The sequence below is a fragment of the Actinia tenebrosa genome, unplaced genomic scaffold (genome assembly GCF_029948245.1).
Source record: "Actinia tenebrosa isolate PJP-AT-01 unplaced genomic scaffold, QUT_ActTen_1.0 PGA_scaffold5__44_contigs__length_20552954, whole genome shotgun sequence".
Classification (NCBI taxonomy): Eukaryota; Metazoa; Cnidaria; class Anthozoa; order Actiniaria; family Actiniidae; genus Actinia; species Actinia tenebrosa.
Genome location: NW_028292582.1, coordinates 19828063 through 19841847, shown reverse-complemented (window position 1 = coordinate 19841847; position 13785 = coordinate 19828063). Strand labels below are relative to the sequence as shown.

The 13785-nt window shown below is 37.5% G+C and overlaps 4 protein-coding genes across 10 annotated transcripts in view; 1 reads left to right on the top strand and 3 right to left on the bottom strand.

Moving 5' to 3' along the window:
* Nucleotides 1-13785, bottom strand: part of LOC116290237 (sperm-associated antigen 17) — a 46210-nt gene that overhangs the window by 24009 nt on the left and 8416 nt on the right. The window lies entirely within an intron of this gene.
* On the bottom strand, nt 2628-6154 carry LOC148906820 (uncharacterized). Of its 3 annotated transcripts, XM_089037489.1 has the most exons (3): nt 4714-6154; nt 4378-4520; nt 2628-4136 (listed from the first exon to the last, which is right to left on the bottom strand). In XM_089037489.1, the coding sequence occupies exons 1-2, from the start codon at nt 6152-6154 to the stop codon at nt 4381-4383; spliced, it is 1581 nt and encodes a 526-aa protein (XP_088893615.1). In that variant the 3' UTR covers nt 2628-4136; nt 4378-4380. The 3 variants fall into 3 exon arrangements, with proteins under 3 accessions (XP_088893615.1, XP_088893614.1, XP_088893616.1); XM_089037488.1 differs by having other exon boundaries at nt 2628-4520; XM_089037490.1 differs by having other exon boundaries at nt 2628-4517.
* On the top strand, nt 3419-6693 carry LOC116290591 (uncharacterized). Of its 5 annotated transcripts, none has more exons than XM_089037495.1 (5): nt 3419-3618; nt 3704-4475; nt 4756-4827; nt 5264-5306; nt 5468-6693. In XM_089037495.1, the coding sequence occupies exons 1-2, from the start codon at nt 3419-3421 to the stop codon at nt 4116-4118; spliced, it is 615 nt and encodes a 204-aa protein (XP_088893621.1). In that variant the 3' UTR covers nt 4119-4475; nt 4756-4827; nt 5264-5306; nt 5468-6693. The 5 variants fall into 5 exon arrangements, with proteins under 5 accessions (XP_088893621.1, XP_088893618.1, XP_088893619.1 ...); XM_089037492.1 differs by having other exon boundaries at nt 5260-5306; XM_089037493.1 differs by having other exon boundaries at nt 3704-4827; nt 5260-5306; nt 5468-6390; nt 6482-6693.
* LOC116302467 (beta-1,3-galactosyltransferase 5-like) lies at nt 8101-11678 on the bottom strand. Its single transcript, XM_031711763.2, has one exon. The coding sequence runs from the start codon at nt 10984-10986 to the stop codon at nt 9829-9831; it is 1158 nt and encodes a 385-aa protein (XP_031567623.1). The 5' UTR covers nt 10987-11678; the 3' UTR covers nt 8101-9828.

The following is a 13785-nucleotide window of genomic DNA, read 5'->3' as shown; positions in this document are numbered from 1 at the left end:
TCACATGTGACGGATATGATATCTTCACATGTGACGGATATGATATCTTCACATGTGACGGATATGATATCTTCACATGTGACGGATATGATATCTTCACATGTGACGGATATGATATCTTCACATGTGACGGATATGATATCTTCACATGTGACGGATATGATATCTTCACATGTGACGGATATGATATCTTCACATGTGACGGATATGATATCTTCACATGTGACGGATATGATATCTTCACATGTGACGGATATGATATCTTCACATGTGACGGATATGATATCTTCACATGTGACGGATATGATATCTTCACATGTGACGGATATGATATCTTCACATGTGACGGATATGATATCTTCACATGTGACGGATATGATATCTTCACATGTGACGGATATGATATCTTCACATGTGACGGATATGATATCTTCACATGTGACGGATATGATATCTTCACATGTGACGGATATGATATCTTCACATGTGACGGATATGATATCTTCACATGTGACGGATATGATATCTTCACATGTGACGGATATGATATCTTCACATGTGACGGATATGATATCTTCACATGTGACGGATATGATATCTTCACATGTGACGGATATGATATCTTCACATGTGACGGATATGATATCTTCACATGTGACGGATATGATATCTTCACATGTGACGGATATGATATCTTCACATGTGACGGATATGATATCTTCACATGTGACGGATATGATATCTTCACATGTGACGGATATGATATCTTCACATGTGACGGATATGATATCTTCACATGTGACGGATATGATATCTTCACATGTGACGGATATGATATCTTCACATGTGACGGATATGATATCTTCACATGTGACGGATATGATATCTTCACATGTGACGGATATGATATCTTCACATGTGACGGATATGATATCTTCACATGTGACGGATATGATATCTTCACATGTGACGGATATGATATCTTCACATGTGACGGATATGATATCTTCACATGTGACGGATATGATATCTTCACATGTGACGGATATGATATCTTCACATGTGACGGATATGATATCTTCACATGTGACGGATATGATATCTTCACATGTGACGGATATGATATCTTCACATGTGACGGATATGATATCTTCACATGTGACGGATATGATATCTTCACATGTGACGGATATGATATCTTCACATGTGACGGATATGATATCTTCACATGTGACGGATATGATATCTTCACATGTGACGGATATGATATCTTCACATGTGACGGATATGATATCTTCACATGTGACGGATATGATATCTTCACATGTGACGGATATGATATCTTCACATGTGACGGATATGATATCTTCACATGTGACGGATATGATATCTTCACATGTGACGGATATGATATCTTCACATGTGACGGATATGATATCTTCTCATGTGACGGATATGATATCTTCACATGTGACGGATATGATATCTTCACATGTGACGGATATGATATCTTCACTGTGTAGAATGTACGAAAGTTTAGGACACCGGATAAGTCCTCGTATTTCGCTCATCGATTTCTATATAATAAACAGAATATTGCATGACCACTTGGAGATACAAATTTTATCTTCTCGTGTTGAATATCTCTCAGTCGTTCGCTGCGCTCACTCGTGAGAGATACCATCAACACTCGAAGATAAAATTCGTATCTCCGCGCTCCAATGTAATATCCTCTATGTCAAATAAAGGAGACGACTAATGGATTTTTTAACCTTTATTTCAAGAACAAGACAGGCGTAAACTACAAAATATTTAGTGCGTATTAATGATGAAGGTCATTTGCAAAACAGAACTGACTTTTTTATCGTGGCAGACTCAAAAACATTGTTCCCTTTGTGAATGAGGGTTTCAGTGTGAGAGAATCAGAAAAAAAAACCCAAAAATTCATCCACTACAACTTATGACTGAAACCGGTATTTCAATATATTGAAGCTGTTGTTTAATACGTATTTTGTAAGAAACGCAATCTCCGATTACTCAAAGAAGCGCAGCAATGTATAACGATAGGGAGAAAAGCACGAGGGTGCCTCCAACGTTCAGAAATGCATCGATACGTTTTAAAGAATCCTATGGCGTGTTCCACTTTAATCCGACAGCTAGTGAGCTCCCTGTTTATCTCCTGTAGTCTTGGGTTTCCATTGACTTGGGCTCTTCTTTTAGGTTTAATCAGAGCAGGATGGGGAGGATAACCGTTGTCAGAAATAATATGGCAGCCAGCAGGTAGATCTAGAGCACACTGCGGACCAATCCTTGGCATCATGTTAAATCCATTAGTGTCGTTGAGATGTCCGGGGAATCTAAAAATGTATGATTGCCAGTTGGATTCGCCTAAATGCAACTGTCGCTGCGATATGCAAATGATGAATAAACGTCTTGCATCATGACAAATTTGATTATATTACATTTATTTCGATCTCGTATTTGTGAGAAATGTTTGACAATACTTTAGTTATACTCGAAATTTTCTAAGTCGCCCAAAATCGTAAATTATGACCTCGATTCTGCAGTTTGCGGTGGCTCTGGTCGGGTAGAAGATCATGCAGACAATGATTATCATAAGACGTGAATTTGTTAAACTTGCTTTATTGTTCATCATATTATGTGTAACATATTGTCGAGGTTCGCTGAATGCAGTAAATATTGACTCAAGTTTCTTTATTTTGCATATTTCGACAGTACACAATTTAATAATGTACCGCGAACTCGCTAAATCCTTCCCATCAACCACAGCGTGAAATCGATAAGACAAGAGAAGCGACTGGGTACGAGTCTGATAAATATTATGAATTTCTCTCCCGCACTGGCTACAACAGAGGCCAGAAAAGATTACAGTCACAGAAAATAATACTTTATAACTACAAAGGACTGTAGACAAGCACAATAGATCCCTTGCACCAAATCCCTACCTGGGAGTCAAAATAAATGAACGTTACAAAATCATAAAGGATTTCAATCCTTTAAAGACAAGTGAATCTTATATTTTGACCCCGATTGAGCTGCTTTGACGTCAGCGCCATGCATCTCGCTACTCCTTAAAGGAGAACCCCACACTCGATCCATGGCTTACTCAATTAAAAGTTTATTATATACTTATCTTTTCTACAAAGCCTTGACTCCATAGCATCAAGTACAGCAGAGAAATAATTTACGAAAGACACGAAAAATCCGAGCATGGCGGTCGCCATTTTGAATTGCCTTCTGAACGCGCAACATACTACTGGTCAGCGGCGTGTGACGTCACTGCGCGGTCTATCAACTTTCGACAGTCAATATTTGTTGATTGTTGGACAAATATTGACTTTCTGTGTTTTTTTTTTTTTTTGCTTGTTTTACGAGCCAAAACTTCAAAACATTAACGATGAGTAGTAGTTCTTCTAGCGATTCGAGTTCGGGAAGCGATTTTGGCGATTATTTTGAGGAAATTGAACAGCAGGAAGGACTTATTCAAGGTTTCATGTTCGAACCAAGACGCATCGTGGACGATTCCTCAGAGTCGGATATCTCGTCAGATTCATCAAACTCTGCAACTCACGACAACCGTTTGCAAAATTCAGATTGGTAAGCACTTTGAAGCATTTATTGCACTGATTTTCGAGTTCAAGATGAAGTTTACTTTACATTTTTTGTCAATTTATTCACCAAGGTGTCAATGCGATAATTGTCAAATAATGGATAGAGAAGTCGAGTGTCTTTGCTGCCGTGAAATCCCGCAGATTATGGAAAAAAACCGTCAAGTCGTTGAAGAGGAACATCTTGCTGAGCCACTGCGCTGCATAACGGACAATCCAGGATTTAAAGCTGTGTGTCTGAACCGTTGGGTTTTGGAAGCTGCCTGGTTTCACTATCGTCAGCAATATGGTGCCGTTCACACTCCAGAGCACAAAAGGAATCGACACGTAGCATATCGTCAGTTAGTGAGATGGTGTTGGGGTGTCTTAGGAAAAGAAATTCGAGTGGTTTTACCTTCATTTGCCGTGATGTGCATCCGTGCTCACTTTCCTCCACCTGGTCTTGAAGATGACTTCGAATTCTCTGGTTTTCACTATCCAGACGAGTAGAATGATCTGAAATAGAATCTGAAATAGAATTGTTCTTACAATATATTGTTGTTTATTTGTTTGATTCTTTGTATTGCCTATGAAAAATTACACGGTTGTTGTTTACATTGCAGTATAGTTTCCCCATCAGACCGCCTGGATCTCTAATGATGATTATTTATTACATTACTATGAATGTTCATTGGTTCTTTTTGATTTTATTTATTTTGCAGTTAGCTTGTGATTCGAGAAAAAGCAGATTATCACACTTTATACTTACCAGTCATTTTTTATTTCCTTTTCTCTTTTTTGTCGTTAGATTGCTAATTTTCTCTTTTGGTGGTTCTATGGTTGCAACCTCCTTTGAAATATGTTCAGGTACATGTGTTTTTGATAGTGTTTTGTTAGTCTTGTGGGATTCTGCTATTTCATCCATCATGTTGACAAATGAAAATGGCACAATGTTATAATGTTGACATGTATTTTGTTCAGAGCACTGCTATGATAGCATATGTTGTCATAAACATCAATGCTACCAGGTTACTACACACCATACTTAATTTACATTGTAACTAGTGTACTAATAAATAAAGTTGATTGATTGATTGATACTTACCATTAGATTGAGATTTTTCCTTTTTCTTTTTGATCATTCGAGATATATGCTTCTTCACGACTTCCTCCTTTGGTGGTCTTTCGACAGTGGCGATGTTCTTTGGAATGTGTTCAGGTACTTGTATTTTTGGCAGTGTTTTCTTATTCTTGTGACATTCAGCTATTTCATCCACCATGACGTTTACAAATGAATATGACTTCTGTGTTAGCACTGGCTTAGCGACCCAGGTTTTTCTTGTCTTTGGAAAAACCACACGATATCGGCCTTCTCCTTTCTTAGTAATTGCTTGTTCTCGATTGCTGTTGTTGTTATGATCAATAATGGCCAGTTGGGTTCTGCCAACCATTCCCTGGTATGAGAAGTGCTTTCTCCTGGGTGCATACTTTAGTAGTAGAGAATGGAAAACTTCCAGATTTCCAGTGTGATGACATTCAGTAAGCTTAACAATGTCCTTTAGAAACTTCTGATTACAGATGACTTCTTCTAGTGCTACGTGAGCAGGTGACCCTGGCTTTAACCAATTAATTTCTTTGCGTTCTCGTCTAGATAGCTTCTGATGCTTGCAAGATACAGTGGTTTTACCTTCTTTCCAGGTATGTTTGTCACAAATATGGTTGGTGATCGACACCCAGTTACTAACAAGAACTTTGGGGTCTTGGTTACAGGTTTGCACACTCCACCATAAATGATTGTTGATCGATTTAATCCAAGACTCTAGATCTTTATTTGACTTGAGTTTCGCTTTTTTTGACAGCTTCTTTGTCACCCATTTGGATAGATGCCAAACATCATATTGGTGCTTGATAGTAGGGTAGTTTTGCTGCAGTTTTGCCATTACTTGAGTGTGACGGTCAGTAGTTAAGGAGCGTATTGAGACTTTGTTGTTAAGTAAATTATCTAGTGTTCTTTTGCAACCTTCGTATTCCATGGCATTTGACGATGACACTTCTGAGACATGGACTAATGCAAAATCGACTATCTTCCCTGAATCTTCATCCATCATGCTGTAGGTACCATATTTAGCATTATGGCCTGGACTGTCAGCTCTCCCATCACCGCATAAATCAACAGGAGTATTACGTTTCTTTACATCATTTATCACAGATAGCTGTTGCTGTTGGTATTGCTTATTTATTGCTGGTAATACAAACTTGTCTTGGGTGCTGTAAAATGATGATTCACTTATGAACTTTAATTTTAGAGCTTTAGCAAAACTAGAAAATTCTTGAAATGTTCCACCAGTGCATATAATAGCAGCTGGTATTTGTACATTTCCAGCAGGTACATTATTGCTCATGTAGGGTTGGGAAGTCCAGGTGAGTTCATGATGCTGTAGACATAATGTATGCATGGCCACCATACTACCACTTGTTATTTTTTTCACTTCACTAACTGGTGCACATGTGACAGAAATGAAAAAGCTTGTCAAGTTCACTTTCATATACTATGAATTTGAGGTCATCACCAATATTGTTGTCCTCTGAAATTTCTGAGTATTCACTGCTTTCATCTGAGCTGTCATAGATGTAATCATTGTCAGAAACTTCATCTGAAGATGTTTCCAGGTCAGACATGTCACAATCAACAACATTAGTACAAGGGAGTTGTCTTTACTGTTCCATTCCAGTTGATGCAGTACTAGTAGAGGGTGCTTGGCAGTAGCTATGATCAAGAAGGGTATTTGTTTGACTATGAATTAAAGAATTTGTCTCAAAATCTACAACTGGAGAGGTCTGCTGATGGACTAAACTATTATTTCTTTTTTTAGATGGTTTCAGTGTCTGAGTTCCTATAGTACGATGATAAATACCACAACAATCTGAAGAGGAATATTGTGTACTGGCATCAACAGTTGTTTTGCTGTTCTGTGGTGTTATAGTTAAAGTGTCTTCTGGTTGTACAGTGTCAAGATGGACATTACTTGATGCAATTAATTGGACGAGTTCCTTGAAATACAAATAAACAAAGAAAGATAGTACATTTTCATGAAACAATTTATTATGTCAAATACTACTTTATTTGCTTGTGGAAGTATTTTTCAAGGTTGATAGTCGTTTCAGTGCGGGGTTTTAACTAAATACTACTCTTTTTCTGCAAACTTCAAAAAAAAAAAAAAAAAGAGAGAAAATATAAATAAATTGACCCACCTCTTGCTTGTCTTGTTTGTTCCGTCTTTGAATGGAAAATTGGCGTTGTCTTTTCTCTTTTTTGTGTTTGAAAATAGTAGGGACAGACTCAGACTTCAGCATTTTTTTTTCTTTTTGACCTATCAGATGTTTAAATGATTTTTCAAAGCATTCTGGCATGAAGTGTTCGCTACAGACGTAGCATGACTCGCGTTTTGGTGGATTTTTTCTTCTTACTTTTTCCAGCCATATTTTTGCAATTTTTTTGTCTTTTGGAATTCTGTGAAAGGAAATTTCTTTTCCCTGTATTGTTTTGGAACCATTGAAACAACCAGGCACCATACAATGAGGCATAGTTTTTAAAAAAGGAGTGAAAAAATTAGTAAACAAAGCCGTGTAGAGAGTGTTTTTGTTGAATTTCGCGCGAAAGTGCAGACCGCGCAGTGACGTCACACGCCGCTGACCAGTAGTATGTTGCGCGTTCAGAAGGCAATTCAAAATGGCGACCGCCATGCTCGGATTTTTCGTGTCTTTCGTAAATTATTTCTCTGCTGTACTTGATGCTACTGGAGTCAAGGCTTTGTAGAAAAGATAAGTATATAATAAACTTTTAATTGAGTAAGCCATGGATCGAGTGTGGGGTTCTCCTTTAAACCCAGACTCACTTTCTTAGGATTAGCTTTGTTTATGAATCAGATACCACTAAAAGTGCACGGGATTCTGTACATTACATTTGACTTATTGCAAACGAATAGCATGATGGCGTCGTTTGACTCCCACTACCAAGATGCTTCGCGAATTTTCTTTATTATTTAAATTTGTATTCCCTCATGAGAATAGTGATATCGTTAAAGTTCTTGTTAGCTTTTAAGCTATGAAGCTCCGTTCGAGCGCCACCGAAGTCGAGTACCCATTGACTTTGCCTTACAATTCTCTGTGCCAAAATGAAAACAGCATTTAGGCGAATTTCTTGGCCTCAAGGAGCAGGCAACAACGCACGGTCTTGGGAGTTTTCACTTAAAGCTCTACCGGCTTTCAAAAGTGCCAGGAAAGATCGAAAACTACGCCATCAATTGATGGTTTTCAATCATTCCCAAGAGAATTAAATAACAAAAGACACGGCGGCCGTGTTGGAGGATATAACAAAAGAATTCATTGACAATTCTTTTGTTAAAGTCCTCCAACATGGCCACCGTGAAAACCATCAATAGTGATAGCATCAGCAAAAGCTATGTCTACACCAATAACATTTGTCAACGACAATAGTCTGGCAGCTTTAATCAAATACTGGGCAAATTGACGAATATGAATTTGACTCAGATGAAGAGACACGCGCTGAAGACGATGAGGTGACCGTTAAACCAGCTTGCGTGACCCGTTCAGACAGGGGTGTACGAGCATTCCTACGAATGGATTTATGATCATGTTCATAAACGCATAACAAAAGATTCATCTATATTTTCTTACAATTTAAGGTTCAGTCTTTCCACTATTAAAGCCATAGTTAGGATTTCTATTCGCTCTAGCCATTGTTTAACAGCTCTTCGTATTTTCTCCTTATTATGCTGGCCTAGTTTCACCTTTTTTAACAGACTAAAAAGTTGTTTCACGTTTTAGGACATTTCATTGCAAAATTCCAGCACGCCAAGCGATATATCGTGAAAAAAGTCTGCAAATAAATATCTCTAAAATGTCGTGCGATGTCTTGCCAAAACAAGACCAGCCAGCCAACAAGACTAACCAGCATATAGAACAACAGATGTAGATGGTGAGACCAGCCAGCCAACAAGACTAACCAGCATACAGAACAACAGTTTTACTACAATTATGTAGATGGCGTATCCCAAACTTTGCGAAGATGCCTTCAAAACCATGGTATTCGCACTATTTTCAGATCCGAAACAACTCTGCTGAAACAGCTGTTAAATGGTGACCCCATTCAGACCCTGATCAAACAGCGCTATTTTCAGTATTTGGCTTTTTTCTCCTCATCCTCAGGTACGACTTTTAGGAAATTTTCAAAATCTTATCAGCTATCGTGTATGAATTTGGATGGAAAGTCTTGGGCAAAAAAAAAGTTATGACGCCGCTTGAAAATTCGATCCAAAATTTGAAGCATAAAACATCGCGCTGTAGAAACGTCACCATTGAATGGATTGCCTTGAAGTTTTCACATGTCTATTTCCAAGTATTGAGGATGACCACTTGCAAAAAATCAGCATTAAATCTTAAAAACTCATTGAATTCATTTTTTAAAAATTAATTGACGTTTTAAACCTCAAATAGAGTAAACACCCGCACGAAAGAACTTCAAATTTAACAACCTGTTAGCCTAAAATTATCCAATCATGATCCATTTTTATAAGAACCTATTTAGACTAAGATTTGAAACAGGTTCTTAATTTTAAAAATGAACCTTAAAGATCTCCAGGAAAATATGAAACACTTGACTCTCTATTAATAATAATTGTTTTTTGTAGTCTATGAAAACTTTGTAAATCGTCATAACATTAGGGTCATGCAGCTCGTATCATAAGTTGTTGTGTCTCTGATGCTATCTCTGCACTTGTAATTCAGCCATTTGTCCAAAACAATTCAAACTCAAATCTTAAATCTTAATATGCTTTAGATTAATTACTTTAAATGGGTCATACAAGGCCTATTTTTACATTGATTTTATCTTCCATATAAAAATAAGAACCTACTAAGAACCTAATTATCCTACAAATTAAAGCACCTGTTATATAAGAACCTGTTTAGCCTAACTTGGAAAAACCTAGGTTCTTATGTGCGGGTGTTTACTGTATGGGAGTTTTGCTAATCACATTTGCTCCAAGTTTTTTCTTCAAACTTCCTAAGTGAAATTTTTACGTCTCGTCCTATCCAAATTTTGGAGAAAAAGTTTTTTAAATCGAGGTGTACGTTTACGAGTGAATTTGCAATGTGTGATTTCAACTAAAATAGTAAATATGTTATATATAATTTTCTACTAATGTTCAATAGTTGAACTATAACATACACTCTGCCATAGTTTAGTGATCCATCTAAATACTGTAGCTCCAAAAAGCCTTCCTATCAATAGACAGAAAATCACTACAGCAGCAATAGCAAAGAGTTTTGCATTTTGTGACACTAAGCACTTAAGCCGTATATATTTTCCTAATTTCATTTCTTTAGTATAAAAGTTGTGGTATTTCATCATCGTGAAAGCATCTATCATGTGTCCCATCGTCGTAGAGGTAATAAGATCGCAAGCGGATCTTGGTCTGATGTACTCCGTGTGATATCGAAGGTCAAAACCAGGCAACGTTTTAGCTTCGATTCCTAATTCACTAGCCACTACACCCAAGTAAGTATCATCCGTGTGAAAGGGCTTTCGACCGAATTTTGTATAATTAAAAAACTGTGGAAGAATGTCAGTGGAAAGTACATGGAAAGCTCCATGACAGAACGGCGGCCAGTACTCTTTTTCATATTGACTTTTCGAAATAAACCATTTGTTCTTTGGGTCGCGGACAGTCTTAAAGCCCACGCTGACATATCCTCCATAAAACCTGTTAGGAGCGCCAGCTCGTTCTAGCCACTGTAAAAGCCTTGGAACTCGAGCATAAACATCATCATCTGTCTTCAATACATACCTGCATGAAGGGAATCTCGTGGTTACCCAGTAGTGAGACATAAATGTCTTTAATACAACGCTTTCATAATTGTCTGTGAAATTCCCAATGATTACATCGTTGTTTCGCGATGCTTCTTGTAGATTCATTTCATGTTCAGTTTTGTTTTCACTTATCGCCAAAACGAAAAATACTTTCCAAATCTTGTTCCTAGTGTACTCCAACGAGCTTCCCCATGTTTCTCGTATAGCTTTTCTCAGCCCACGATATTTGTGCCCTGTGGCAGCAGAATTCACTGCGACTGCCAGATAGATGTTCCTGTCTGGGAAACTGATATTAGGTTCAACAAAAGGCAGATGCAGAGAAAATTCTGGCCATACGACGTTTGAGGGACTAGTAGGAGGTGGAGGAGGTAGTCTTTGATTGTAATATATGATTGTAATAAAGCAAAACAACACCACAGTAAGGACTCGGATCTTTCTGAAATTCTTGCACAACCAATTAGGAAGGAGCCTGAAAATCACCACCATTGCTGACCACCTCGAAATCAATGCAAGGCTTCGAAATGACTCAATGAACACGCCGCAAGAAGACCAAATTGGAGGAAAATACTGAAATCTCGCAGTGTTGTGTTCTGTGAGGTATACTAAAGAACGAGGCGTTGTGTGACGCCTATACTATCATGTTTCATCACTTTCTGTTCATGGAATTGCGTATTAAAAATCAAATATTTGATAGCCAACCATTTTAAGCCTCGCTCGTTCCATTCCCCCATTCTCCATTTGATTTATACCTGCCATCAATCAAAAATAATCCAGACAGTATCTTTTATGTTCTTGACTGGTAGCACTTCAAAACCAATTTTGCAAACAGTCTTTTAGTGAATTCATGTCTGGGTTTGCAGAACATCGGCGAAACCGCATTACTCTTAATCCTCTATTTGGTTACATGATGATTTGAATGAATCGTATTACGGTGCGGCCCTTGCAACATCGTTTACGCTTTATCCCAAAGGCATGAACCAGAGCATGAACCAATACCAGAATACACAGGCGTCTCCTTGGCTTCTTTTGGTCCTCGGACTTCCATGATTTAACACAGGGATCGCAACAGAGAATATATGGGGTAGCCTGCTGACAAGGCTAACCACAATAGACTGCTAGCAAAAAATTCTAAAAAATTCTTAAACGAGGAAGCAACACAATAGATTTACATGCCTTCAGTTTTTGTTTTTCAGTTGATTGAATAGTGACTCATACAAAAAATTTACGGAAGCTCGCACACGAGGGTCACAGACCCTTTTTGTGTTACGAAAATTTTCATGACAAGAGTGGACCTGCATAATCTAAATATACAAAGATAAATATAAAATTGATAGCTCATTATTACAAAACACACATTCTAGTAATGAAAATATATAATATTATTTAAAAAATCCAATAATAGTAATAAATAAATAAATAAATAAATATGCAAATATATTCTTAGTTTTCGATTTTTGTTTTTCACTTTTGAAAGAAACTGAAAACTGAAACAGGAATTTCGATGGTTGTAGATTGTTGCTCTTTTTTACTCTGACATCCTGGTCTTTAGACATGTTTCGGTTTTGTCCATTGTTTACAAAATCTCAAGCTGAGCATTTAATTCAGTATTTAGCCGAGTTCAGTTCTTGCCGGCGCTTGGAGCTTGAAAGCCTTTAGGGCGTGGGAACACACTACATATTTTTAGTTAGAGGCCGATAACCACCTTGGATGTTATGTTGTCTTGAGGTATCAGGGTACCCCTAGCGACCATTGTGCATTCAACTCTTAATAGCACAAAACCTTTTAATCAAAACCTCAACAAAGTATACATTTTCTGAAAGCTGAATAAATGTAGAAATTATTCCTTTTTTCCTTTTCGTAAAATATATTTATCCTTTTAAGTTAGAGCGAATTATTCAAATTTTCACCGTGGCATCTTCGTGGAGTTCGATGACAGCTGGTAATGATCGGAAACCAATGTTTATTACCTTTACGAGATCACAAGACATCACTTGTCAAAAGTGTGTCTCCGATTTTTGATTAGTTGCCCTGTTGCTTTTTTATATGCTCTTAAAGTTATGACGCTGCTATATCACCGGTATGCAAGCCAAAATCCACGATAACTTTGGAAATAAGCAAAAACTAAAAATTCGGAGACACACTTTTGAAGAACGACTATTCAAGATGACTTACTCAAAATTTCAGTTAAATCGGTCAAATTCCCTTTGACATCGGACTCGAAATGCATGGGTAACTGAACGCAAAAATGTTTCTGACTGAGCGGAAGCGCCTTTGTTGACACAAACCGTATTTTTTTTATTACTCGCTATTAAAGATAACTTTCGAAATTTTTTGGGGGGGAAAATCGAAGAATATCATATATTTTATCGCAAAATGTAAAGATGTAAAAATCGATACTTTTGAGCAATTTTGGGGTACCCTGATACCTTAAGACTCTGCGCATGTTAAAGACTGGTTTTCACTAGCGACATAAGCGACGGAAGCATAAGCATAAGCATAAGATTGTTGTGTTCTAGTGAAAATGAATGTGACGGAAGCATAAGAAAAACAATAGGAAGCCATTGTTTATGCAAGAATCCAATGTGTGCAGGGGACTGAGTACGAGAATTTGATTGGCTTACCACCTTGTGCATCTGTATGTTAGCGACGTAAGCATAAGAATCTGGTTTCACTAGCAACGTAAGGACGGAAGCAGAAGCTGAAGCATAAGAAAAAGGTCAATTTTCTTTACTTCTTTGCTTCTTTGCTTCTGCTTACGTCTACTTTTGTTTGGTTTTCATAGGAACATAAGACGTCTTACGCTTCTTAAACTTATCAATCTACGATAACTATTTACGGTTAGTATTTCCTAGCAGAGATAGTGTTGTACAATTTTCAGATTTGATTTCTCAGATTTCTCTTGTTCATTGAAATGACCTTTTTTCTAAGCTAATATCATTATTAAATTCTTAAGTCTTTGGTCGAATAAGAGAAACCACATACCTCACGAACAGGGACTTTTATCTTTCGATAGAGGTTTGTACCTCATTGTCATGCGCAGTAAGTCCAAGAAGGTTCCCACATGTTGAAGACAACATGCCATTCCTGGGTTCGTGCTGAGGTAACGACTTAAAATTCAAGGACTATTCAAGGAGTATACAAGGACCCAAAAATGAAATTCCAAGGAGTATATTAAGCTAAATATGCCAAGGTTTTCCACGGTAGTTGCAGAGGACCGACTTTCAGATTTTCTGATCTTTCTGACTAGATCTATTTCAGAACCATGCAAGTAATGATCAAAGCAAA

Bases quoted from the DNA above. Each gene is read 5' to 3' on its own strand.
- LOC116302467 (XM_031711763.2), bottom strand. From the start codon at position 10,986: ATGGTGGTGATTTTCAGGCTCCTTCCTAATTGGTTGTGCAAGAATTTC.
- LOC116290591 (XM_089037495.1), top strand. From the start codon at position 3,419: ATGAGTAGTAGTTCTTCTAGCGATTCGAGTTCGGGAAGCGATTTTGGC. The intron at 3,619-3,703 runs GTAAGCACTTTG...TTATTCACCAAG, and splicing joins CGTTTGCAAAATTCAGATTG to GTGTCAATGCGATAATTGTC.
- LOC148906820 (XM_089037488.1), bottom strand. From the start codon at position 6,154: ATGAAAGTGAACTTGACAAGCTTTTTCATTTCTGTCACATGTGCACCA. The intron at 4,521-4,713 runs GTAAGTATCAAT...TGGATGAAATAG, and splicing joins GGAAAAATCTCAATCTAATG to CAGAATCCCACAAGACTAAC.